The 24605-nt window shown below is 58.0% G+C and overlaps 11 protein-coding genes across 11 annotated transcripts; 6 read left to right on the forward strand and 5 right to left on the reverse strand.

Annotated features, from left to right (window-relative positions):
* Nucleotides 1-177: 177 nt before the first annotated feature.
* On the reverse strand, nucleotides 178-3305 carry TRAVEDRAFT_38801 (Pkinase-domain-containing protein; the record flags this gene model as incomplete). The annotated part of the gene is made up of 8 exons (XM_008042825.1): nucleotides 178-694; nucleotides 773-901; nucleotides 953-1147; nucleotides 1210-1451; nucleotides 1504-1661; nucleotides 1746-1918; nucleotides 1987-2502; nucleotides 2545-3305. The coding sequence occupies 8 exons, from the start codon at nucleotides 3303-3305 to the stop codon at nucleotides 178-180; spliced, it is 2691 nt and encodes an 896-aa protein (XP_008041016.1).
* A 189-nt stretch (nucleotides 3306-3494) lies between these two features.
* TRAVEDRAFT_171328 (uncharacterized protein) lies at nucleotides 3495-4836 on the reverse strand (the record flags this gene model as incomplete). Its single annotated transcript, XM_008043127.1, has 5 exons — nucleotides 4637-4836; nucleotides 4431-4579; nucleotides 3830-4375; nucleotides 3666-3777; nucleotides 3495-3611 (listed from the first exon to the last, which is right to left on the reverse strand). The coding sequence occupies exons 1-5, from the start codon at nucleotides 4763-4765 to the stop codon at nucleotides 3495-3497; spliced, it is 1053 nt and encodes a 350-aa protein (XP_008041318.1). The 5' UTR covers nucleotides 4766-4836.
* Nucleotides 4837-6528: 1692 nt separating this feature from the next.
* TRAVEDRAFT_59866 (dihydroceramide delta-4-desaturase) lies at nucleotides 6529-8044 on the forward strand. Its single transcript, XM_008043128.1, has 6 exons — nucleotides 6529-6571; nucleotides 6658-6854; nucleotides 6911-7189; nucleotides 7242-7354; nucleotides 7405-7684; nucleotides 7740-8044. Exons 1-6 carry the CDS (start codon nucleotides 6541-6543, stop codon nucleotides 7956-7958), a joined length of 1119 nt encoding a protein of 372 aa, XP_008041319.1. The 5' UTR covers nucleotides 6529-6540; the 3' UTR covers nucleotides 7959-8044.
* A 191-nt stretch (nucleotides 8045-8235) lies between these two features.
* On the forward strand, nucleotides 8236-9211 carry TRAVEDRAFT_151978 (uncharacterized protein). Its single transcript, XM_008043129.1, has 5 exons — nucleotides 8236-8367; nucleotides 8433-8473; nucleotides 8569-8638; nucleotides 8702-8826; nucleotides 8883-9211. The coding sequence occupies exons 1-5, from the start codon at nucleotides 8269-8271 to the stop codon at nucleotides 9145-9147; spliced, it is 600 nt and encodes a 199-aa protein (XP_008041320.1). The 5' UTR covers nucleotides 8236-8268; the 3' UTR covers nucleotides 9148-9211.
* A 297-nt stretch (nucleotides 9212-9508) lies between these two features.
* Nucleotides 9509-9866, reverse strand: TRAVEDRAFT_83160 (uncharacterized protein; the record flags this gene model as incomplete). Its single annotated transcript, XM_008043130.1, has 2 exons — nucleotides 9509-9686; nucleotides 9757-9866. Coding segments are annotated over 2 exons (288 nt in total), but the record flags the coding sequence as incomplete, so codon positions are not given.
* Nucleotides 9867-10127: 261 nt separating this feature from the next.
* Nucleotides 10128-11669, reverse strand: TRAVEDRAFT_65970 (D-amino-acid oxidase; the record flags this gene model as incomplete). The annotated part of the gene is made up of 7 exons (XM_008043131.1): nucleotides 10128-10290; nucleotides 10346-10623; nucleotides 10695-11096; nucleotides 11158-11294; nucleotides 11345-11390; nucleotides 11444-11562; nucleotides 11624-11669. 7 exons carry the CDS (start codon nucleotides 11667-11669, stop codon nucleotides 10203-10205), a joined length of 1116 nt encoding a protein of 371 aa, XP_008041322.1. The 3' UTR covers nucleotides 10128-10202.
* Nucleotides 11670-12658: 989 nt separating this feature from the next.
* Nucleotides 12659-15039, forward strand: TRAVEDRAFT_171341 (DUF500-domain-containing protein; the record flags this gene model as incomplete). The annotated part of the gene is made up of 8 exons (XM_008043132.1): nucleotides 12659-12722; nucleotides 12776-12816; nucleotides 12877-13000; nucleotides 13172-13272; nucleotides 13324-13329; nucleotides 13389-13510; nucleotides 13575-14610; nucleotides 14691-15039. 8 exons carry the CDS (start codon nucleotides 12659-12661, stop codon nucleotides 14823-14825), a joined length of 1629 nt encoding a protein of 542 aa, XP_008041323.1. The 3' UTR covers nucleotides 14826-15039.
* Nucleotides 15040-16464: 1425 nt separating this feature from the next.
* Nucleotides 16465-20036, forward strand: TRAVEDRAFT_171344 (uncharacterized protein; the record flags this gene model as incomplete). Its single annotated transcript, XM_008043133.1, has 3 exons — nucleotides 16465-17597; nucleotides 17644-18695; nucleotides 18757-20036. The coding sequence occupies 3 exons, from the start codon at nucleotides 16465-16467 to the stop codon at nucleotides 19737-19739; spliced, it is 3168 nt and encodes a 1055-aa protein (XP_008041324.1). The 3' UTR covers nucleotides 19740-20036.
* Nucleotides 20037-20235: 199 nt separating this feature from the next.
* On the forward strand, nucleotides 20236-21932 carry TRAVEDRAFT_73431 (uncharacterized protein). Its single transcript, XM_008043134.1, has 2 exons — nucleotides 20236-21472; nucleotides 21538-21932. The coding sequence occupies exons 1-2, from the start codon at nucleotides 20315-20317 to the stop codon at nucleotides 21796-21798; spliced, it is 1419 nt and encodes a 472-aa protein (XP_008041325.1). The 5' UTR covers nucleotides 20236-20314; the 3' UTR covers nucleotides 21799-21932.
* A 351-nt stretch (nucleotides 21933-22283) lies between these two features.
* Nucleotides 22284-23460, reverse strand: TRAVEDRAFT_59871 (uncharacterized protein; the record flags this gene model as incomplete). The annotated part of the gene is made up of 3 exons (XM_008043135.1): nucleotides 23214-23460; nucleotides 23044-23165; nucleotides 22284-22988 (listed from the first exon to the last, which is right to left on the reverse strand). The coding sequence occupies exons 1-3, from the start codon at nucleotides 23365-23367 to the stop codon at nucleotides 22284-22286; spliced, it is 981 nt and encodes a 326-aa protein (XP_008041326.1). The 5' UTR covers nucleotides 23368-23460.
* Nucleotides 23461-24005: 545 nt separating this feature from the next.
* TRAVEDRAFT_130225 (40S ribosomal protein S26) lies at nucleotides 24006-24493 on the forward strand (the record flags this gene model as incomplete). The annotated part of the gene is made up of 3 exons (XM_008043136.1): nucleotides 24006-24168; nucleotides 24233-24298; nucleotides 24354-24493. Coding segments are annotated over 3 exons (369 nt in total), but the record flags the coding sequence as incomplete, so codon positions are not given.
* Between the last annotated feature and the right edge of the window lie 112 nt (nucleotides 24494-24605).

The raw sequence follows: 24605 nt of genomic DNA on the forward strand, positions 1-24605 counted from the left end.
CTTCCTGGCTAACAACGAGCCTACTATTGAACGTCTAGATTATACAAAGACTATGGAGCGACAGCCGCGATCCAGTCGACGTTGATGAGATGATGTATGTATGAGCGGCGCACGTGAGGTGGAGGTATGTATGATCGATAGCAATAAGAAAAGCGGGGGTCAGCGACGAATAGGCATTCAGCCGTAGTTCAGGCCTCCACTACCACCTCCGCCACCGCCGTTGTATCTGTCGCCGTGTCGCTGGTCACGCGGCGGCCCGGAGGATCTGCCCATCGACATGGGCATAGACGGACGGGGTGGCAGGTGCGGCACCGGGCGCGCAAAGGGCGGCGGTGGCAACGGCTGTGCCATAGCAATGGGCATAATTTGGGGCGGGGGCTGGCCGGGGCGGAGAGAGATAGGAGGAAGGGTCGGAGGTGGAACGATCGCATGGCCGTAAGGTGGGTATGGAGCGGGCGGGAGAGGGAGGTATAGGGCAGAGGGAATGCCGGCTCCGGGCGGGGGGTAGCGCGGAGGTCCGTTGCGGAAGTTCTCTCGAGGGGGCGGGGGCCGGCCCCCGTGGTGGATGGCCCCAGTGGGCGGAGGAAGGTGCCTTGGCGGGCCGTCAGCGGGATGGGGCATGGGAGGCCCAGGAGGTGGTTGATGGCGGCGGCCACGTTTGTCGAACTCATGAGACGCTTCATACGTAGGCAGTCTATAGACAGACGGATTGTCAGAATGTAAGTTGGTGTCAGTATACAAGCATTGACCAAAAATGACCAGAGTTACTGACGTCTTTGGATCAGCTGGCAGAGGGTCAGTCCAGAAGTAGTCATGATCAAGTGCTTGGGAAGCCGTCAGGCGCTCCTTCGGGTTGCACACGAGTAGCTTATCCAAGAGATCGACAGTCTCGGGACCGATGCTACGCCAAAGCGTCAGGATATAGCATGATGAGAAGGTGAGAGTCACGAACGATTCGTAAGTCTGCCTTAGCCGTCGCGCGTGGTTACCGAAGGGCTTGATGCCTTCGCACCCCGGCAGAGACTCATACTCAGGCCAGCTTTCTCGTGAGGGCGAGCCGCACAAATGCCAGATCTTGTCCAACTGGTCCAGGTCGGAGGAACCAGGGAGAATGGGCTTACGGAAGAACATCTCGCCTAGGACGCAGCTGGAATACGTGTCAGCGAACTCGACTTACCCAAAGGCTATGAACGCCTTGTTTCGACTTACCCTACGCCCCAAAGGTCGACCTCACCGCCGTACTGGCGCGCGCCCAGAAGGAGCTCGGGTGGACGGTACCAACGGGTGACGACGCAGTTAGTGTACTTGCGTTCACGGCCCCGCGCGTCTTGCTTCCTTAGGACGATTGAAGGGTCAAACGCACGCGCGAGACCGAAATCTGCGATCTTCAAGCAACCGTCGTTGGAGATGAGTAAGTTGGCCGCTTTCATATCACGGTGAAGGATATGGTTCTGGAAGAGTTGTGGGCGCCAGCTCGCGCGACAAAGATTCACAGAAGCATACCCGATGCATATATTCCGTTCCCTCTAGGAGCTGCTTCATGTAGAGCTTTATCTGGCTGGGGGAGAGCTTGACCCGCTCATTCTCTAGCAAACCAGCCAGGTCATGGTCCATGTACGGGAACACCATGTACACCGAGAGAGGCGATTCCTTGCCATGACCTGCGTACACCATGTCAGTAAGTCCAATAGTACACGCCGCCGCCCGTCAACTGGCATGCCATGAACAGAAAATGAAGTGCGTACTTCTCACAACAAACATGTCAAGGATGTCCACAATACAAGGATGCTTGAGCGCTTTTAGGATCTTGATTTCACGCAGAGCGGTGACTGGCATGCCCTCCTTTTCGTTGTGCATCAGGATACGCTTCAGGGCAACAGTATGCCCTTTCTCGCGGTGTATGGCTTTGTGCACCTCTCTGTCGGAGAATGAGTGGTTATTCTGGCTGCGAAGCCTTTCGTGAGATGTGTGGGACATGGGACGTACCCGAACGTTCCTTCGCCCAACTTGGTCAAGACTGCATAGTCACTCTGCTGGCCACAGCCCTCAAAGCTACGTCCATACGCATCTACATCTTCTTCCCGGGTTCTACGTACAGGCTTGCGCCTAGGTCGACGGATGGCGGGCTTGACTATAGTGGTGTCTTTGTTCGAATCTTGCCGAGGCGCCTCCGAGGGAGCGTCACGAATCTCGGATTCCCGCCTGGGGAGAGCAGAAGCAAGTGTTCGTGGGGTGTGGGCATTGATAGGTGTCGGGGGTCTAGGAGGGAGCGACGCGGCGCCAGAGGGTGGCGGAAGACGGGAAAGTGGCGGAGGTGTGTTCGTCCGTTCCGTAGCTCCGTCAAGTCGAGGAGTCGTCCTTGGGGATATCAGACGTGTCTCTATCAGTCGCGGTGAAGGAGACTGCGGCGCGTATGTAGGGGAGTTCGCGTGAGCATGGTTGCGGCCGCTGGATTCATCACCCCAACGCCTGTCTTGTTCACGATCACTGCGGCCATCCCGACTGTCATCGTAACGGCCATTGACAGAGTCGCGTCGGCGAGACCAGCTTGAGTCACCGTCTTTCCACCTTTCCTGGTCATAGGCTCGCCGGAAGGTACTCGGAGGATCCGGAAGAACGGGACGGGGCGGCGGAAGCCTGTGCTTCTCCTTTTGAGAGGTAGGGGTCAGCGGCGACCTGGACCGCGTTGAAGATGGCGAGCGGGAGGGTGGTCTTCTTTCAGCATGACGAGGGGGTGATGGCGAACGGTAGGGTCTCCGCTCCGAATCGCGGGAGTACTGTCTGGATTCGGGCACATAGCTCTGGCCCTCTCGCCGCGAGCGTCCATATCGATCCGGAGCAGGTTCCCAACGGTCAGCAGCCCATGACCGTCCATAGCGGTCGTCCGCAGGGCGGGGAGGCAGTCCAAATGCTTGCCTGTGCGCGTCGTCCTCCCGATGTCTCCGCTCATCATCACGCGCCGCCGACCGGTCTCTCCCCGATCCGTTATGAGAGCTCGAACCATTCTCTGGTGCGTTCGTCTTCTTCTTGAAGGGGAAGGGGACCTTCGCGACAGGCTTGGAGGGTACTTTAGCAGGCGAGGGAGATTTAGCCACCGGCGGGGGCGGGGGCGTCGCGTCTTCGAGTTCGCCTTCCTCGGGAGACGAGGTCGCCTGGCGTTTGCTGGGTCTATCTCTCTCCGGAGTCGTCGACGCCGGCCGCTTGGGCAGCGAGGAGAGCATGGCAGAAGTGCACGACGAAGCGTCGGCAGTGGAGGATGTCAGAGAGCAGAGGACGGTCGCACCAATCCCAGCAGCCACAACCATAGGCGGGGTACGTGTTATGTAATCATCCGTACGCGAGATATTCCCAAAAGGGAAAGTCAGTACGTTAGGCAGAATCGGCGCCTAGTGGTATGAGTACTAGGCACATCGGGTCGATGCCTCGGCTTCGAGACAGCTCGTCAAGTACTCGTACATAAGCATGTGCATCCTCGTGGGTTACATATGCGAGCCCTATGTGCTGGCTTCGGCTCCTTCCTGATACCACAGGGCCATCCCCGTCTTCTCCTCGTAGTACTTCAATGCCTCGAGAACTTTTGGGAGGGTAAGATACTTATTGACATTGAGCATCTGAGTGCGCAACTTGAGTTTCGGGCGTATGATGGAGGTAGCAAAGTCACTGACCAGTAAGAATGCTCTGAGAGCTCTCCAACCCGCGGCCTTGTGGATGAACTTCCAGTGTCGTTCGAGGAAGCTTATGACGCCATCAAAGTAGTCGTTGAAGATGAATGCAGTCCTACGAACAGGGTTGAGTCAAATAGTAAATGTTCCGCTGTAAATGAACTTACTTGTGAAGCATAATCCACCTGTTCCACAAAGCGAGCATCACCTTGTCCTCGTCACGCACGTCGTCCATCTCGAACAGCTCCTCTTCTCTGTCCACGATAGCCCATGACATCAGCCCGAACTCGTCCAGCGACAGTTCGTTGAGCAAATCATAGATTCGAGGTCCGCCAATACGGCACGAGTACACCTCCTGGCCATCGGCATTGGTTTGTGGCAAAAAGGGGTACTGAGCGGCAGGACCGAGCGGATCCGTAGGTGGCGGAGGGCTAGGGAACCGGGATGGTAGAGAGCCACGATAAGAGGTCACCGCAGCGACTGATGTCGTGTTTCGACTGTCCCGAACAACATCAGGAGTGGCAGAGACATCTAGCCTCGCCTCAGGTGGTACGGAGTCCATGTGTTGGACCTTCGGTTGGACCTCCTCCGCCTTCGGAAGGGCAGGCGCAGTCGTTGCCAGCAGCGATTCATCATCGTCACTGTCCGGCAGGAAGAGTGGTTCACGAGGACGAGGGGCACTACGTGAAGGAGTTGCGCCCGTACTTGGCTCTCTGCGAAACGGTGTCAGTTCACCGTATAATGCGATATCATGCGATGTTCAATCACCGTAGGACCGCTTCTTCGACCTCAAGCTCATCTTTTACAGGGTCAAGGCGGTTACTTGATTCTTCGTCGTCGTCTTCTTCATCTTCCTCGGACGATGACTCCAGTTCGTCGTAGTCCGGAAGCACAAGCTTGATACACCAACCCCGATCCTAGTCCGTGGTAATCAGTCCGACCCTTTACAGAACGGATGGACGAGGTCGACCTACATCATCTTGGCCTGTCTGAGTCCAGGACACAGTCACCTGGTGGTGGTCACGTCGCAGATGAAACGATAACATATCCCGAGTCTTGAACGTGTTGTGAAGTTGACACAACGGACAACACCACTCCACCATACTACCCACCCATTCTTGGTACTCTTGTTCCTCATCTGAGCTATCTTCGTCTTCATCGCGGCCGTCTGGATAATACCGATAAACGACCTTCACCGGGTGCTGAGGCTTCTCTGCCGGGTGTATCCGCACGCCTGCTCGCATGCAGCGCTCTTCGAACCCCGCCCAAAGGTTAGGCCGAAGGAAGGGCAACCGGCGGCTCTGCTGCAGGCGCAGTTGCCCCAACGTCAGCGCATCGAAGGCATCTAGTAGGTCGTCGATCTCCTCATCTGAGTCCTCTATCTCAATCGCTTCGTCTGAAGGGAGGTTCCGTTTGCGTGCTGCAAGGGCAGGCGCGGGCGTCTTCCTCGCCGCCTTTACACCCGTTTGTCGGAGATCGAGACGGACTATTTGCCGCGGAAAGCGTATGCGAGGAGGTCTACCGTCTCAGTTAGTATCATGGAATGTCCTGAGTCGACGGTAGGAAATACTCACATGTCGTCATTGTCGCTGGCCTCCGACGTAGATGAGGACTCCTCTTCTTCCATGCGAATGGGCTGAAGACGAGGCGGGACCTCCTTCCGTCGCACGGGCGAATCCTGCCGGCCTACGACAACCTTCCTGGGAGACACTCCTGCTCGACGCTGCACTGACATCGCGGCTGCCGATATGCGCGGCGCGCTGCGGGGTACGACCGCTTCATCCCATGGATCTGGCTTGGCTGCGCTCGCGAGCGCGGCTTCCCCGAGAGCGAGGAACAAGGGTGTCCTGGGAGTGCTCTTGGTAGGCGCTGTGGCCCGAGAGCGGACGAGGGGGGCCATGTAGTTGAACGACGACTGCGGCGGTTTCTGCCACGTGGGCACGACTGAGGCCGATTTTCGCGACAGCTTTCGGGGTGCGCCTTCGAATGCGACATTGGGGCGCGGCGCTGGAGGTCTTTGCTGAGAGCCCGATTGTTTGGTCGCGCGCAACTGCCCTTCAGGAGGATTGAAGCCCCCTAGGAGGCGGCTTGGTAATCTTGAGAATGTAAATGAGCTCGATGATATGCAATTTATGAACTGGGATCGGAGCCATACCTGCCTCCAGACGTCCTGGCATTCAAGTTGGTGGAGGTCTTCTTCCGAGTAGCAGAAGCAATTGGCTGGTTATGCGGTGGGGGGCGCTGTTGCCCTTGTCGTACATCTGTAGGAACGCTCGTCTTGCGTGCCGCAGATTTGAATGCCATGCCAGGTTGACTGACAAACCGACCGCCAGCGCGCTCTTCTTCAGACCGCTGGCCGCTCGAGGAGGGATCCATGCCGAATCGCTGCCGTTATGAGTTCTTGGGCTTTTGCCACAGCGATCGCACAGAAGGTATGCGAAGATGTGCGCGGAGAAGAGACTGTCATAAGAAAGCAGTGGGGGCCTAACTACATCACAGGGTTGATCGATTCTGAGCAGTGGCCTACCTAAGTTGTACGCGGTAGTAGACTGATCGATGTCTGTGGCCTCAAAAGTGAATTGTGAGTTCGGTTGATAGATAAGAACAGAACACCCTGTCAAGGCCTCGAGGAGTTCAAGTGAAATATGCACGAATCTAGGCTGATCGGGGTCCGCCCAAGACCATGGTGGCACGTCGCATCCAGGCTGTGTTTGGCGATGTTAGGATCAGAAGCCTTTGGTAAACAGGCGTCAACAACGGGCGCCCACCCAGTGGCCTGACCGCCCGGCGATTTCTCGGGAGGCGCCCGGCGTTGCCAGCAATCGCCAAACGCGACTGCGCCCATCCATCTTCTTCCCCCCACTCGGTCGCGGGCATAATGGGTGCCACTGTCAAAGCAAAGTCAATTGGTGAGTAAATCCGCGTTTTCCGAGGTGCGCCTGCGCGGGAACATTGTCTGGCGGGCGGCTGATCACCGGGCCGTGCGGTCGTATAGATTACAGCTACTTCGGCGGCGCGGAGTCTTTGGACGAAGGCAGGTCGCCAAGAAGGACCACGGTCACCTCGCCCACCGCCGAAGATGACGGGAAGTCGCATCCTGGCCCGCCCCAGGACCCCTCGGAGTTTCTGTGGATAATGACTGAGGAGCCGCATAGGACGCGGCGGATGGCAATCATGAAGGCACATCCCGAGGTGCGTCAGGAACCTATGATTGTGCCCTCCATTACCCTAATCACCTTTTTGTGCAGGTCACGAAGCTTATGGGATACGAACCCCTCACGAAATGGGTTGTCCTCGGCGTTGTCTCCCTGCAGCTAATCACTGCCTGCCTGCTGAGCAAAACCCATCCTCTGTCCCCTATCTTCCTACTCTGCGCGTATGCTATTGGCGGCACTGCGAACCACAACCTGTTCTTGGCCATTCACGAGATTACCCACAACCTGGCGTTCAAGGGTATCAAGGCGAACAAGGCCCTGGCTATCTTTGCTAACTTGCCCATCGGGATTCCGTACTCCGCCGCCTTCAAGGTATGTATCATGGAGGGGTATTGCCAAAAGCTCGCGTGCTCACATCATACAGGGGTACCACATTGAACATCACAAGTTCATGGGGGAGGACGGCATAGACACTGACTTGCCTACGCACTTTGAGCTGCTATGCCTCAACAACGTTCTTGGCAAGGTGTTCTTCGCGTGAGTAGTCGCATACACTCTACAATTAGTCTACTGACGCGCCTCGTTAGCACCTTCCAGATCCTGTTCTACGCGCTCCGACCGGGTTTCGTACGGTCACAGACTCTGACGAAATGGCACCTGGCCAACTTGGCCACCGAGCTCGTATTCGACTACGTCCTAGTCAGGACGTTCGGTATCAAACCCCTGATCTACCTCTTGATGTCAAGCTTCTTCGCAGGAAGCTTGCATCCACTGGCGGGTCACTTCATTGCGGAGCATTACGTCTGGGACGGGCTTCACCAGGAAACCTATTCCTACTACGGCCCCTTGAACATCCTCGCGTATAACGTATGCAATTCTTGCCCTCCGTCCATGACGTACTTGCCTATTCACATCCCTCCAGGTCGGATACCATAACGAGCATCACGACTTCCCCTCCGTCGCGTGGACGCGCCTTCCGGCCCTTCGTGCGCTCGCGCCAGAGTTCTACGACACACTCCCGTCTCATCCTTCATGGCCCATGGTGATCGTGAACTTCATTCGCGACCCAGAGGTCGGCATCTTCGCACGCATCAAGCGAAAACCGAAAAGCCACGGGCAGGGTGCTGAGCAGAAGGATTAGGGCCTGCGGTAGAGATTCCTGTGTAGATTTAGATATTCATCCTGACTGTCCTCTCGTCTGGTCTCGACTCCCGAGGCACCAAGACAAACCCCAATTACGCCCTGCGCAACGTTATCTCCGCGTGCACGCGGCAGTCACGATACACGTGCCCGTTACGTATCGCGGGCCGCCCCATTGCCTCTCGTCGCCGCGGGCGCGACGTCGAGCGTTGACTCGCCGGTCCATCGAACAGCATCCACCTTCTCATCGAACAGAGCAATTGTACGCTAACATGGTCAGCGTCCCACCAGGAATATCATACGACGGCCCCATGGTCGAAGTTGCTAGCGGCGGCGCTGAGCATGATTGGCTAAAGTACGAAAAAGTCAAAGAGTATACGAACGCGTTCGTAATCCTTAACGACCAGAAGGTTAGTACATGCACGCAGCCTCCGCACATAAGAGTATGCACAACTTAACCTTCCTGTCCTTGTAGGTGTTGCTCGGCCTGAAGAAACGGGGTTTTGGAGTGGGCCTGTAAGTGAAAGGAGCTCTCATGCATCTGCCTTTCCTGTGGCGCGTCGATACGCGTGGAATTCGAGATCATAAACAGAGTCTGATTTGTTAAACAGGTGGAATGGCTTTGGTGGAAAAGTTGATCCCGGAGAGACTGCTGCCCAAGCAGCCGTACGTGAGCTGGAGGTAAGTACAACGATGCCAGGCCATCATACGTAGAGCAAACATATATTAACCCCATTACTACAGGAAGAAGCGGGTATAACGGCGCCACTTCAGCAGTGCGGCACTCTCTTCTTCGTCGAGAACACCATGGACGCGGCCTTCAACATCAGCGTGTTTTGCGCACACGAGTACTCTGGCACGATCACGGAGTACGTCGTCGCCCCCAACTGCCTATCACTTATACACGATACTGACTGTTCCGCAGGTCGGACGAGATGCGTCCGGAGTGGTTCTCTATCCAGGAGGCGCTGCTGCCGCGTACGAATCCTCTCACTATGGTCGACCACGGGGACAATGCGAAGGATCTCCCGCCGATCCCGCTCGAGAAAATGTGGGCGGACGACGAGTTTTGGATGCCCGCCATGTTTGGACGCCGGCATTTCGTCGGGCGGGCAGACTTTGGGGTGGACAACAAGATGATCAAGTGGTGGTTCGGGGCGGCCCCTGCCGGCCACGGGGATAGCGTGTAGATTCCCATCATCGGAGTGCCGGCTTCCTAGAGCGGATCAGGATACAGATATTACAATGCTTTCCAACACATATACAGGATCAACGTCAACGTCAGTGGCTTGGCTGTGGGTGGTTCTCTAGTTCGGTGTCTTGCGAAGCGCTTGCTGCGTCGGGTTTGTCCGACAGACAACTCTCTTTCGATACATGCGAACCTGGGGAGGTTAGCTCTTCATGTGGGATGAAACATCCTGACCGTGGGTGTCGCAGCCCGAACCCGTTTGGGTTGTTGTCTCGCATGACAGAACGAACTACGGACCTATGTATGATTCGCCAGATGCTGTGAATGATAGGGTCACGGTCGACGACAAACGTAGCCACATACCTCGGTATCTGGTACCCTTCCGTGGCAAGTATGGCTTTGATCTGGTTGGGGCCTTTGCAGTGATCCGTGTCCTCCGCGATCTTCTTGCAAATAAGAGTCGTCGCAATGGGGCGGGGCGGAGGCTTGCGGACGCGCGCGATATTATACTTGTTCTGGAGGGCCTTGAATTTGGTCGTCCTAGGATCAACAATTTAACCACCACCGCTTGCACAAAGTGAGCCACATCTGGAGAGACGAGCTACCGCACCCAATCTTGTAGCCGAAGTCCTCTCTGAGACGCACAATGCGACGCTGTAGGGGAAGCCCCTCTCGCGCATACTGTTGCAACGCCGCGATGAGCTCCTTCTCCGGAGGAGCTGTGGCCATGAATCGGATGAGCGTAAAATTCCAGCAGCACAAGCAGCGACATACCTATTCCGTTATCAACTCCATTTCGACCCGTTTTATTGACCATGTTGGCACTGTAGAATATAACGAGAGCAATGAGATGGATGTCAAGTAGCACAGCCTGCAAGATGGACGTCGTAGGAAGAGAAGAGTGTGGCGATTCTTCGTACAGCCTGTTGGCACATGTTTATACCGTGGCAGAACAATGCGTAGCTGAATCCAGGTAGAGAGGGTGTGTTCTCTTCAGCGTTGCATATAGTAGTACATACACTTTCGTGCTCGTGCACGGGGCGTTACGCACCGACACTACGTCGACGAGCCCAGTGCCTTCTCTAAAAGGTCAAGCGCAACCGTCGCCGTTCCCCACGACGACTGATAGCCACCTCCACCGTGTCTGTCAACGCGTCTCTCGTCAGCGGTCATGCGATGGTACAGAACAGGTCACCCACCCGTAGTTGAAGACCATAGGCACCTTTCCCTGACCTGGTCTCCCCTCGACCCACTCCACGTCCAGCCGGACGCCGCCCTTGCGCTGAGGACGGAACCCGCAGCCCTCCTCCAGTATAAGCGGACGCAGGTCCTCAATCGTACCCGGACGCTCGGCGCGGATCGCAGGAGGAACAATCTCCGGCAAAAGCGCAAGACAGCGCTCAAGAATATTCGTGGTCATCTCCGGGCGCGCGGCCGGGTACCAGTCATTATCTTCCTTCGTGCCCCCAAGGATAACCTGACACGCCAACGACGCCAACGACCCCGGTCAGTATCACCATGCCACTCAACGGAAAGGAGGGAACCCACATCGCCAGACCGCCGTGGGATGACATACGTCCACAGCCCCTGCTCCGCGTGGCTCGCCGTGCGCCCGAAGTCGACCCACGGCGCCCTGATGATCACGATCTGGCCCCGGACGGGGTACACGTCGTTGTCCTCGACGCCGCCGAGCGTGCGCGCGCCGAGCCCGGGGCACACGACGAGCGCGTCGATGGGCTCGGGCGACGCCTTGCCGAGGCGGAAGAGGTTCGGGCCGCCCTCGATGACCTGCGAGATGTGCTGCACGCCGCCGCGCACGATCGCGCCTCCGCGGGAGATGAAGCGCGCGAAAAGGTAGGAGAGGTACGGCGGGGTGTCGATGGTCACGGTGGTGAAGGAGGAGCCGACGAGTGCGCCGGGGATGAGGGAGGTTTGGGGGACTTTCTTGAACTATGGTGGCTTGGAGGTTAGTAACTAGTGAGAACATGGTGCCAGAGTGTAATGGAATTACGTTGGGCATCCAGTCCAGGCATTCGTCGCGGCCATCGAACAGGTAGTCGGTCTGTGGAATGCGGAAGAAACAATGTTCCGCGTCTCCTCCTGGGGCGGACAGCTCCCACATGACATCGAATGTCTCCCGGTCGATCGCTAAGCATGGTGCATTAGAGGCGGAACATCATGCAGCACATTGGCCTTACCCATCTGTTTAGCATCGTCGCAGGCATGGCTCACATGGTGCGCTCCCTACAGAACACATTCAGTACCGATCGTAAAAGGGCGAAGCAGGACACACGTACAGCCCAGATACTGGTGTACTTGATGTTCTTGGGATCGGTGGGGAACGTCTCCGCGATGACGGTAACATGGTATCCGCCTCTTTCTTGGATCTTGAGTGCGGTTGTCAGACCAACGACACCTGCGGAAATCCACCCATGTTCGTTTGGTCACCATTCACGTATGATAGGACTACACTATACCTGCGCCGATCACGACGACCTTCTTGGGCGAGTTTGGAGAAGACATATGATACGCCTATTGTTTCTTGCCAACGGCTGAGTGCTTGTGCTATGGCGGGACGCGCGTGCGTATGCTCACAGCCGTTAGAAGCTGAAAAAGGGGAGTTACACTGCGTTCACACACGATGGTGGGTGTCAAGATAGACTTTCATCGCGATATGACTCGATGGGCTCGTATAAGAGACCCATCCGGACTCCGAAGCACTTGGCAAACCTGCCAACGACAAGCTTGCGCCATCGTACCAATAGTATTGTTTTACTCCGGAATGAGAGCTGTGATATAGTCCACCGTACAAAGTACAGGATTAGTCTGACATCCTCGGCGGATGAACATGTCGAACAGCCGGCGCTTTCCCGTACGGCGCCGGCATAATCCTGCTGTTTACACAAAGATACTTAGCTTGCAAGTTCGAAGGTAGCCACGGACTCTTCACGCGTTCATGGACGAGACGTCTTAGGAGATGGAAGGAGAGCAACATGTCTTCATTGGGGTCCTACTAGAACATCGACAACTAGACAGAACAGAACAGAGGGAATGTGGCTCTCACTACTATCTAGAAGTCCATCATCGCAGATGAAATGAACAACGCATAGAGCTGCTAGCGAAAGGAGAGCGGACGTCCATCTGCGCCGCTACTAAATGGCCCCTGTCCAGTGAGAAAGCGTGGAGAGGGGTGATAAGGTGTCGGCGACGAAGAGACGACGCCCGCTAAAATTGCTCTTATATACCCACACAGGCGCTTGCTGCAAATGGCAAATCCCGAACGGCGGGCAGGGCCGAGAGCTCGGACCGACAGGTGGCCCGAAAGCTTTATGGGCGCCTGTGAGGCAGTGATGTAATCGGCGTCTGGACTGAGCGCAGTGGGACTCTGCCGAGCCGCCCCGCATTCTCCTTTGTATATTACTGCGACACCTCCGCCCTCGCCACGCCTCGCAGTCTCACACTGCTCACTCCTCTGCATCCTACCACCACCACCCAAAGCATACGCTCGACGCATGAAGTTCAACACACCGCTTCCCCAGCCCCTGCCCAAGGAATGCGCCAAGGCAGCGCAAATATGTATGTCTGCTTCCACGTCCACGCTGCTTCCGCAGCCTGACCTCGCTGCGCAGTCAAGTCTTTCGTCGACAGTGGGAACAATGGGCTCGACGGGGTGCGTCTTCTAAACGTTCTCCAAATTACTCAAAGCTCATTGACGTCAAATGGACCTTAGGTCATCCCTCGGAGCGTGCTTGAGAACGCCAAAGGTTTCGCAATATTCACCATCTTCAAGGCGGGCTTCCTCTTCTCTGCAAGGGCCGGGAGCGGTATCGTAATCGCGAAGCTGGAGGATGGAAGTGAGTCCAAACCCATGCTTCTCTGCTTGACGTCAATTTGGTGGCGATGTCCTCGTTCTCGGCAACGTCTCCCTGCCACTTTGGATGGACATACCCATCATTTATTCATCCCACTATCTTGATGGGCTCTTCACAACTTCTTCCGTTATGTGTACTAACGCATCATTGCAGCATGGTCGGCGCCAAGTGCAATAGGGACCGCCGGCCTTGGTGTCGGTGGACAGGCTGGCGCTGAGATGACAGACTTTCTCGTCGTATTGAACTCACGATCGGTAAGCGCACTGTGCTCCGACATGCCACTGCATGTACTGACTCCTTGATAGGCCGTTGTAAGTCACGAGACATTGTTTGTTCGGGATCCCCGAAGATGCTTACATAGAACGCCCAGAAATCTTTCATGTCGGCCGGCTCACTTACGCTCGGCGGAAATCTCAGTATCGCCGTTGGCCCTCTCGGTCGTAATGGGGAGGCAATCGGATCGCTCAACACCAGCGGCAAAGTCGCTGCTATGTAAGTTTCCCGCAGATCCAGCATGCGCAGAAATGATCGGCATAGGCTCTAACCTTCTTTGTAGGTACAGCTACTCCAAGACAAGGGGCCTGTTCGGTGGAGTATCCATCGAAGGCTCTGTTATCGTCGAGCGTCAGGATGCCAACGCCCAAGCGTACCGCACGGATGTGTCGGTGAAACAATTACTGAGTGGTGCGATTCCTCCCCCCGACTGGGCCTCTCCTTTCATCAAGACCCTCGAGGCCTGCACAGGCATGCCCGGCGGTCGCCGCTGGGTCCAGGAATTTCATCCCAACCGCTCGGAAGATCCGTATATGTTCGGCAGCGTAGAGAGCCCTGGACTAAACGAGAACGGGCCTTCCAGCGCGCGGGGCTCCCCGGCCCTGTCTGAGGGCAGCCCCAGCCTTAATGGCAAACTGTCGAAGTCGAAGAGGACCAAGTCTGGTAGTATCTCCTTCCCGCCCGTCTCGTGGGGCCGAAAAAAGAGCACAGGCTCCTACTTTTCCGAGTTCCACGACCCGAGCCGTGCGCCCGACCCTGTCGACGACCTACCTATACCATCACCCCGGGCCCCCGAGGACAGACCCTCCCCGCGCCTAGGACGTGTGATGAACCCAGCGACCGGATACTTCGAGACGCAGTTCCAGACCGACTACGTCTCCGAGGACCAGTTGAAGAAACACCCTCCGCTCCAGCGCCGAATGACGCCCACGTCCGGATCGCAAACGCGCACGGGAGCAGACGAGGGCTGGGAACCCGGCAGTCCATTCAACAACCTGCCTCCCTTCAGCCAGGCACACTCGACCATGACGGGCGCGAACTCGGAGACGTCGAGCCACCGGCGCGCGTTCAGCGCGTACGCGCCGTCGTCCGTCGGCAGCGGCGGGCGCAACGGGTCCGCCGCGAGCAACCCGTTCGACTCCTACGGCGCGAGCGAGGACGAGCTGGACGACGATCTGCTCGGGGGCGGGTCGCTCGGGCGGAGTTCTGCGAACGGCGCGAAGCCGAAGCTCGCGCCCAAGGCGGAGCTTGCGCGCCCGCTGCTCCCGCACGAGGGCGTGGCGCGCGCGATAGCGCTGTTTGATTTCAGCGCGGTGCAGGTGCGTGGCTGCCCGGCTGGGCTTTGTCTGCTCGTGAGGGGTCCGATTGCTGACGGAACTTTTCGCGGGTGTGTGTGCAGCCGGGCGACTTGTCGTTCAAGAAGGGCCAGGTCATCGTCGTCACGGAGAAGAGCGACGATACGGATACGTGGTGGAAGGGCAAGCTGGAGGGCCGGGAGGGCATCTTCCCCGCCAACTTCGTCGAGGTGGTCTAGTGGACCCGTGCAGGCCCCTCGGCTTCCTGCTGGGGCCTATTGTCGTGCTGTGCTGGTGAAGGTCGGACTCCAATGTAAGGGTATCTATCTGCTCATCTCATCTATGTATAGTCCCCGCTCTTGGTTATCGCTGTATGTACACTGTTTCCGGGCTGTGCTGTATGCTAGGCTACGTCGCTCTCAAAAATGTAGCCATGTTCTCGTCTGCTCCGAGCCCACCGATAGCCACTGTTCGACGTTGTGCGTCCCGGTCCCGCTAGAGGCTCGAAACTACTCTCGTCCTAACCCTCGAACGTTGCAACGTTAACGTCGTTGGAAATAGCACAGCTTGGACATTGGCAATACGTGGGCGTGCATAGTTGACAGTTGACTGCGCGTGGGCCCGGTCGGTCGTCCAGGTGTCTCATCAATCGCGGCGTATCGCAAATGTGGACAAGGTTGGGACTGCATGCCTCCGGGAGCAGGCCAACGGTGATAAGCTGTGCAGGCGGCGGGTGTCGAGTATGCATGTCCGCCGTCCGTCGTTCGCAAGTCACCGTCAAACTGCGGGGACTCCATCGATGCGTCGATTCACTCGGGGAGCTTGACAGATAATCGTAAACCGTGGCGCTCACCGTTCGGGCTCGGTGCCCCCAGTGATTTCCGGACACGGGGCGGAGGTGGTAGCTGTCGCGCTGCGCAGAACACCGTCCGCCCTAGGCACGTTCGCCTAAGATGGAGTCGGTGGCTAAGTTTGCATTGTTCGGCATGCCATGAGGGCGCGTACAATCAATACCGTTCTGTGGAAGGTTCAGCAATCGGGTCTGCAACTCTTCAGGGGGCGGGCGCACCGTCGTGACACTAGTTTATATGCGGCATGCGCGCACCGGGGCACCGCTGTAGCATGCAGATGCAATAGACTTGGAGCAAGCGCGGATGTCTGGATCCCCGGCTCTGGGTGCACGGGCGCATCTTGAGCGTGGTTGAGCTATTGCAAAGTCTCGGGGACTCTCGCTCTTCGCCGGGGAGGGTGTGTTTCAGCTTTGACGCAGAAGAGATGAGGGTGTACGGGATAGAATCCATTGTTGGATATCTGGAGAGCAGAGCAGGTTAGTCATGGTCCTTTAGCTGCGGATGCTTTTGACAGCAAGAAGCTTGCGGCGTCGTCGAGAAAATCGAAGCGCCTGGTTGGATGAACGCCTTGGCCACCTGATAGTTGGTTGTGGATGAATGTCGGCCACTCGTGCAGGGAAGACGTTATATAGCGATAGTGCAGACGCTCCTGACATGGCACCCGTACATGCAAATATCGCGATACTGCTAGTGCATGAACGCCGTTAGTCGTTGAAATGCACAGGAGGAAGGCCTCAAATGTCACGAAGGTTTAGTGGGGTATGCAAGGGGGATCGACGATCACCCGAAGCGTTTCAGGAGCGTCGCGGCGGAGATGCGCCTGCACAACGCCAGGGGTTGGCCAGGAGGAGCGGGCGGGGCTGCGGGCGGACAGGTTGCCGGGAGAGAGCGGCGGGCGCTCCGCTGCGGGGAAGCAGTGCCACCGTAAATTCCACTCAAAGTGGTCCGATCCAGCGGGCGCCTACGAGCCGCGCAGGAGTCCGCTGCAACGACGACGATACAAGACTCCTTCTTGTCTCTGCCCGCCATGTCCACCCCGCCCCCGCTCTCGAGCTCCAGCAGCTCGACCAATTCCCCCTCCCCGACCACTCCCCTCACCGAACTGAAAGCGGACCCCAGCGAGACGCTCGAGTACCTCCTCCAGACCATGGCGCACGCGCATGCCCAGGCACAGCAGGCACCGTCCCAGCACGGCTCCGACTCGTCCTTCGAGGCCAGCAACGAAACCGACTGGACACAGCTCTCTGCGTGGGCCCAGCCGCAGGAGCAGAAGTTTGACCTCAACTCGGACTTCAACTTCTCCCTTCCCATGGATCTTGACTTCGACCAGAACATGGCTGTCGACCCTAGTGCGCTGCACTTCACCACCATCTTCGACCACTCTGCCTTCGCCGTGCCCCCCGCGGAAGGTGCATACCTTATGAACAACGAGATGGTGCCGAGCAACCAGATGCTCTTCCCCCAAGCCGAGGAATCCTCCTGGCCCTCATCTCATGTCGAATCGCATACAGGGCGGAGACTGAGTGTTACCTCGTCCTCGTCGTCCTCCGGCGCGTCGTTATCACCCGTAATGGAGCCGTCATTCCCGATGTCAGGGTCACCCCCCTCCGAAGTTATCTTGGGCGACCCGGCGTCTGAGCTTGCCCAGCGCGTCCGCCAGATGGCCGGCGTGACCCTCGCCGTCCCTGTCAGCGCTCAAGTCCAGCAGCTCGCCGCCGCGAGTGGTCAGGTCAAGCTTCCCATCCCGCGTCTGAAGCAACAGCCCGCACCTGCCCCCGCGCCTAAGCGCAGCCCGAAGCTTTCGCCCCAACCTGAACCGGAGACCTCGGCCTCTTCGAGCCCCTCATCAGAGCAGGCACAGTCGCCTTCAGCCTCCTCAGCTTCAGACACTTCCCTTGCCCCACCGACACAGACTGTCATTGGAAGACCGAAGACGAGCCATACTACCATCGAACGGCGGTATCGTACCAACCTCAATGCGCGCATCACGGGCCTTAAGCAGTCGGTGCCTGCTCTGCGGGTACTGGAGCTCAAGGCTGGCGAACCGAGCCCCTACGACGACGTTGTTGACACGCGCGGGTTCGTCGATGGTGTCAAGGTTGCGCGAAAGATGAGTAAGGCCAACATCCTCGGCAAAGCCACTGAGTACATTCGGCAAGTGTGTTCTCACGCAAATATCGCATAACTTGACTAACATCATTCTCAGGGTGCTCAAAAAGCGCGAAGGACGTCTGAAGCGTGAGCAAGACGGCCTGAAGTCCTTGGTCAGCGGTCTCGTCGGCGGTCCCGCCCTCCTTAAAGAGTGGGAACGTGAGTGGCGAGAGCGCTTTGGTGGCGAGGAGAAGGACGAGATCGAAGACGACGACGCCGAAAGTGACGACGATGGCGACGACAGCGATGGTGAGGACGACGAAGGCCGTGCACGCAAGAAGGCAAAGGTCGTGAAGCCTGCCAAGAAGGAGAAGCCGTACAGGCCGCCTCCGCCGCCACCTGTTCCAGGCGTCCCTGGTGCGGTACCCGAGAAGCGCAAGCGTGGCCGCCCACGCAAGGTCCCTCTTCCAGCTCCGGTTGCACCGACGGAAGCCCCACCCATGGCTGCATCTCAACAAGCGAGTATGTCCACTGTGTTCTCGGCAGAACGCCCCGTGCAAGACCCGTACATGCAACAGGCACAACAGAGCCAGCAGCCCCAGCAGTACCTCCTCGCAGTCTTTGCATTCTTCTCGGTGTTCAACTCCCCTTTGACCTCCTCACACCGCTCACACGCCGCGCCACATTCACATACCCACCACGGCGCGGTCCTCACCGCGCACTCGCCTACTGAGACTCAGATCCCCATTCCCGTCACTTCTGGGTATGGCTTGCACGAGGCGGTCCAGGTCGCACATCTGGTCGTATCTGCGTTGGTCTTCTTCTATGTGCTTGTCCCCTGGTTGTCTGCTGCTTCACGGCAAAGTGGACAGCTCGCACGGATATCCTCGCTATTCTCTCGCTCGGAGAAGGAGGTTTCCGCGAGCTCGTACGCCGACGTCAAGCGTAAGGCATCGGCCCGTGTTACACTTGCCACTGCTCTCTCCCCTGCCGCGCGTGGGTCCGCAGACGAGCCCGTGCAACTGCGCGCGGCGCTGGGTGTGACCACCGGCATGCTCGGCCTCCTCCAGAGCGCCATGAAGGCTGTCCGGAAGGACCGTGGCATCGAGCTCAACCAGCTCGAGCAGCGTGCCTGGGTTCGTCTCGGCGAGCTGATTGCGTTCGACAGTAAGTGTATTGCATTCATCGGCCCTTCAGCGAGACTCCCGCTGACAGCGCCGTCATCCAGGTGCTGTGGGAAACACCACCCGTTTGCAGACGTTCTGGTGCATGTTCCGGCACATCTCTCCCTTCGCGGCCTCTACCACCGATCTCTCCACGCTCGCCCTCATCATCCGCCCCGTGTTCGCCTCGAAGGCCGGTGAGCTGTGGGAACGTGCGCGTCAGCGCGAGTTCCTCCGTGCCCATGAGAAGATCGTGCTCAACAACATGACGGTCGAGGGTGCTGCTGACTGGCTTGCGAAGTGGCGGCAGTGGCACGACACAGAGCGCAAGGGACGCTGCACCGCGTGCGAGAAGCGTACCCCCCTTGGCATTCTTGCTGCAATCCTCATTCGTGAACGTCTACGGAAGCACGCCGCATCGCTGTTCGTCCGCACCGTCGTCCGCGCCGAAGACGCTTCCCGTCGTGCGAACCTCGCCTTCGAGAGCGACGACGAGAGTGACGATGCCACCTACAAGTACAACGTGGAGCGCGACTACCAGGAGGAGCAGGAGCGCAAGGAGACCGTCGAGGCCGGCAAGTCCATCGGCGGCCGCACCGCGGAGCTCGCCATGCTCCTCGAGCGCACCTGGAACACAGGCTTCCACACTGCAGACGACGGACTCCCCCTGGCTGCTCGGCGCCGCGCAGGTAGCAACCCGGATGTCGACGCGGACTGCGAGGACGCAGCAGACCTCGCGAGCCAGGACGAGGCGGAGATCCGTGCGCTGCTCACCGCGACGCTCATCTACCGCCGCATCTTCCCATCTGCGATCCCCGCGGCCGCTGGGTTCGTGCTCTCGCCGCCCCCGTCACCGAGCCGGCGCAACGCGCAGCTGCACATGGCGCTGCGTACGGCGCTCGGCTCGGCCGCGTTCGAGTACGGCGCAGACGGGCGGCTGGAGGACGCGGAGCTCGGCGCGGCGCTTGAGGATGCGCGGGACCGCGTCGTGGACATGCTGGTGGACTTTGACAAGGCATGTCGACGCGGCGGGCGGTCGTTCGACTGAGCCTATGATACCTATGGAGCAGCTGTATTGATGGGTACTGGTATATGAGTATGAGCAGGCTATGGTACCGCCACCGCGCACGATCGACGCGGTGGGTTTATAATTGACTATTCACAGTCTGTAGAGCCGCTAGCTAGCTGTGGCGCCGTGAAGTTGTACATACGAGCTCCTCATCTCTTGTTTTGTTCCTCGTGATTTATAGCCACTTCTATTGACTCCTTCTCACTTCCGTCTGTTGCATGTACGATATGGTTTTGGAAAGCGCGAATGACAGCAACTGACAAAACTCTCCAGTCCCCACAGCGATTGGCTTCCGTAGACTTTGTCTGAAGAAGACACCGCCGACTAGTACCGAAGGACGGTCACCGGAAGTAAGTGAATCCCCTTTGGCAACTCCTTTGTTGTGGTTTGTTGTCCAAAGGCCCCATCAGAATTGCCATATTTACCCCTGCTATTTAGTACCTGGATGATCGGCTGTCGATCTGACTAGCAGCCCTCGACTCCGTCCGCACTCATCGCGCCACCTATGTTCCGCACATTCTACCAGGACAGCGCACTGGCCTAATTTTCTTGTCATGTCTACCTCTCTTCTCGCTGATCCTCGCGTCTTGACCAGGATTGGCGAACACCTCGGCCGCGCTGACCTTTGTTCCCTGCTTCTGGTCAACAAGCTCACCAACACGACTCTCACACCAACGCTCTACTCCGACATAGACCTCGTTGAGTGTTCGGCGACGTTGAAATGTGTCAAAACACTTGCGGCCGCCCCCGGAACACGCGCATTCAGTCGAGACCTCCCCGCGCTCGTGAACGCCTTTGTCCTCCACGTCCCGGCGGACGACCTACCCTGGGATGCCGACTCGAAATTATTTGGAACGACCATGCTGACCTGCATCTTCCGCATGGTCAACCTCCGCAAATTTGCGTCCCCGATTCCGCTCCCCTTCGCGCCCACCATCCTGTCCATGGTCGTCTCCGGCTCGCGGCCCAAGCTCCAGTCCATCCAGCTCGTCGTCCCCAAGGCGAAAGGCTCCCAGCTCGCGCGTGTCCGCCCGACCACTGACCACTCCAAGCTCCCCCTACTGCGCACCTTCAAGCTCGACGTGTGGCAGCCCTTCGACCCGACCCTTGCCCGCGGCATCCAGAGCCTGCTGCGCCTGCGCGCGAACACGCTCCGCGCGCTCTCCCTCACGACGTCGCTCGCCACCTCCGGGAGCCCGAACATCGTGGGCCCGCTTCTCCCCTCGGACGTGGCGTTCACCGCGCTAGAGGAGCTCGAGATCGAGCTGACCGCGCTCTCGCACCCCTCGCTGCAGCACACCGCCGCGATCCGGGCGCTCAGCATCCCCGGCAGCCTCATGGACGAGGACGAGATCGACTTACACGACCGGCTGCACCACGCGTTCCCGGTGCTCGAGTCGCTCGCGGCCCCGAACTCGATCGTGTCCGAGTTCTTCCCGGAGGACACCCGGCATCGGAGGCCGATCCACACGCTGCGCCTCAATGGGGCGTCGTACGGGATGGGCAGCCTCGACTATGCGGGCGACGAGAGCGAGTGGTACGACCTGGAGGAGATCCTGCCTCTGTTGCGCTATTCGGCTGTTCCAATCAGAGACTTGAGCTTCGCGGTAGTGGACCTCCCGCTCGAGGACCTGCCGCTGGTCGTGCCGCACCTGGTCACGTTGCACCGGCTTGTCGTCGTGTTCTCGGACGACTTCGAGGCGGACGCTGCGGTACGTGGGCACTATGGGCTTTATGCGATGCTGCGCCTCTTGCTGACCTTCTGGTATCATTATAGGATTACCTCTCGGAGCTGGGACAGGTGTTGATTGCGCACTTGCCGGAATTGCACACGTTCCTTATGTCGGACATGCCCGTCCGGGTCCAGCACGAGGATAACGGGTTCGAGCATGCGCAGGACCTTCCGCTTCAGAGGAAGATACTGGCGGAATGGGAGAGCTATTCGTCGGCTCTGCGTAAGGTCGCGTTCACGTCGGAGTTTGGGTGGGAGAAGAAGGGTGATCAGTGGTTCCCAGCGTCCCCGGCGAGCTTCGTATAATGGTCGTGCTATCTGTTTTGTGCTTTGTAGAGAATGTTAATGTTGCAAGGATTTGGATCTCTTCTGTGTACGCCGCGCTTCCGGCTGGTATTCCTTAATTGTAAGGGTATTTGATGGTATCGGACGATACAAATGATGCCTACCATGACGCACAATTGCACTAAGCTCTGATTAACCGGTAAGCAGCTTTGCTAAGCGGGGTTCCGCACCTGAAGTATTCTAGTAGCCAGGCTGGGGACAGGACTCCTCTTTCGAGCCTGTTGAGACCAGAACATGGTTCGATGCGCATTGTGTACCTGTTTTCGCACGCGATACTCGTCTGCTTTCAATGTATACCAAGTAGGTTAATGCCAGATGAAACCATTGAATAGGATGTGTGCAGTATTACAGCCAGGGTCCATGATGTACGATACTATATGCTACAGAAGTGGCGAAAGCGATACAATGGGACACGTCTGAAAGTCTAGGACAAGATAACACAAAGCTCATGCGTAGTACGAGTCACCCACGTCAATGGCCGCAGCGGAAGTCGCTTTCGCGGCTGCACTCGAGCTCGTAGCTGCATTTGAGCTCACAGCCTTGGCCGTGGCCGTGGCCGGAGCCGCAATCAGGGTGATAGTGGTGGGCGCGCCGAGGTCGGACGTGAACGCAGGTGCAGACGCGATCCCGACGGGCTTGCTGGAGAACGCGCTGCTCTGTGCCGCGTTCGAGGAAGCGCTCGCCGACGCCGACGCGGTGGGGGCGGCGCCGCGGATGGTCGTTTCAATGGAGAAGTTCGTGTCGGTGGCGATGCTGGAGAGGAAGCTCGAAGCCTGCGAGGGGTTGAGTGTGGTCGTCTCTGAGAACTCGGTCGAGAAGGACGTGGGCACGACGGTAACTGTCACGGTGACGGGGGAACCGTTGGAGCTGTCTGCGGTGCTGGAGGGGACCGAGGTGAAGGAGGAAGCCGCGATTGTGCTGGTGGCTGAGACCGAGGCGGTGTGTGAGACGGAAGTACGGGTGTGGGTACCCGTAGCAGAGGCGGTCGAGACGACGGAGGACTGAGCGTCTCCCGCATCCTCTTCGTCGTCATCGTCGCAGTCCATGGGGAAATCGACGGTGCCGTTTGTGCTCATTACAGCAACACCGCCGGTGGCTCCCGACGCGCTGATTACGGAAAGAGCGGTCGTGTTCGTAGTGCACGAAAGGACCTGTAATGCCGGTAAGTGGGTAGCGCTTTGTATATCGTGAATGTCAAACACTTACAGTACCCTCTTCCCTCACGGAGGGAAGTGCAAAGCAAGAAAGTGACTTGGGGCAAGCTTCTTGTGTCCATGTGCTGTTCACGCAGTGGGCTACAGAAGCGCCGATGCATGCCATTTCGCCCGCTAGAATCCCGTGAGCTTAGCCCACATGATGGCATGAGCTGAACTCACAATCGCAAGAAGCCGAGGCGTTGAGGTTGGCGAACTCCGCGTTGAGGGTTTGTGCTTCCATGCCGTTTTGCAGGAAGGTGGCCGCATCGAGCGACACGGTGGGTGCGCAAAGGGCGGCGGAGGCAGCAAGAACGCCGTAGAGCAGAGAGAGCATTTTGATGGTGCTGGTTAGAAACAGAAACGACTGAGAATGCTATGGTGTAGCTGTGAAAGCGTGAGGAAGCACCAGGCCTCGAGAGAAGTAGGGAGTGAGAGGGAGTAGGAGGGAGTCTGAGGACTGAGAGCAACACCGAGGACCGTGAACAGCACGACGAAGGAAGATGAAGAACAAGTTGTCTTTAACTGAGCACGCACAAAAGGCGGGATATGTTTAGCAATAAGCGCAGTTGCCATTGTCCTTGTTTTCCAAAGCGGCCGGTGTGGTTCCTAAACAAAGCCTATTGTTTCCCAATCCGGAAGCGCACTCTTCCATAGCGCGCGTCACGTGGCTTTCATCTAGGGCAGGTCCGTACTCGCGCGCTAGACGCCTGCGCATACCGAGATTTTGCAGGTCGCATAGTCGGGTCTCAGTCCACCACACTCGTCAAGACACCCGATTCACCATGGTGAGCATCCCCTCTACGCATCCAGACGGCCCTCCGGAGTCCCTACAAGCCAAAGTCGCGGTGGAACGGGCAGAATTCATACACGGAGGCGATGGATGGCACGACGGGACTTCGGATGACACCGGCCGGCGGAGACTCTCTTGCACTCGATAGCTGACACTCCGCCGCGTAGACCAAGAAGAGAAGAAATAACGGCCGCAACAAGAACGGCCGCGGCCACGTCACCTTCGTCCGCTGCTCCAACTGCTCACGATGCGTGCCCAAGGACAAGGCCATCAAGCGCTTCACCGTCCGCAACATGGTGGAGTCGGCTGCCGTCCGTGATATCAGCGAGGCGAGCGTGTACCAGGGTGCGTCTCTTTCCTGGTGTGTGTTCGCGAACGGGGGATTGAAGGAAATACTGTCGCCGTGCAGAATACGTTATCCCCAAGCTCTACATCAAAATCGCGTACTGCGTGTCGTGCGCTATCCACTCGCACGGTATGTTCATTCTTCCACACATCACTCGTATAACCGTCTTACGCAACGAACCCAGTTGTCCGTGTCCGTTCGACCGAGGGCCGTCGCAACCGTGCACCCCCTCCTCGTGTCCGGTGGAAGGATGGCAAGAAGGTCAACCCTGCTGTCGCTGCGGCCGAGGAGGCCAAGGCTGCGCTCGCGGCGAAGACTGCATAGGCGTTTCGTCCGTCAGATCTGTATTCCGTACCTCGCCGCTATCCATGCATCCTTGTAACGCACTCCCGATTGCAAGCGTTGACTTTTAATGCTATGTATTGCGCATGTAAGT

Source organism: Trametes versicolor (genome assembly GCF_000271585.1).
Source record: "Trametes versicolor FP-101664 SS1 unplaced genomic scaffold TRAVEscaffold_9, whole genome shotgun sequence".
Classification (NCBI taxonomy): Eukaryota; Fungi; Basidiomycota; class Agaricomycetes; order Polyporales; family Polyporaceae; genus Trametes; species Trametes versicolor.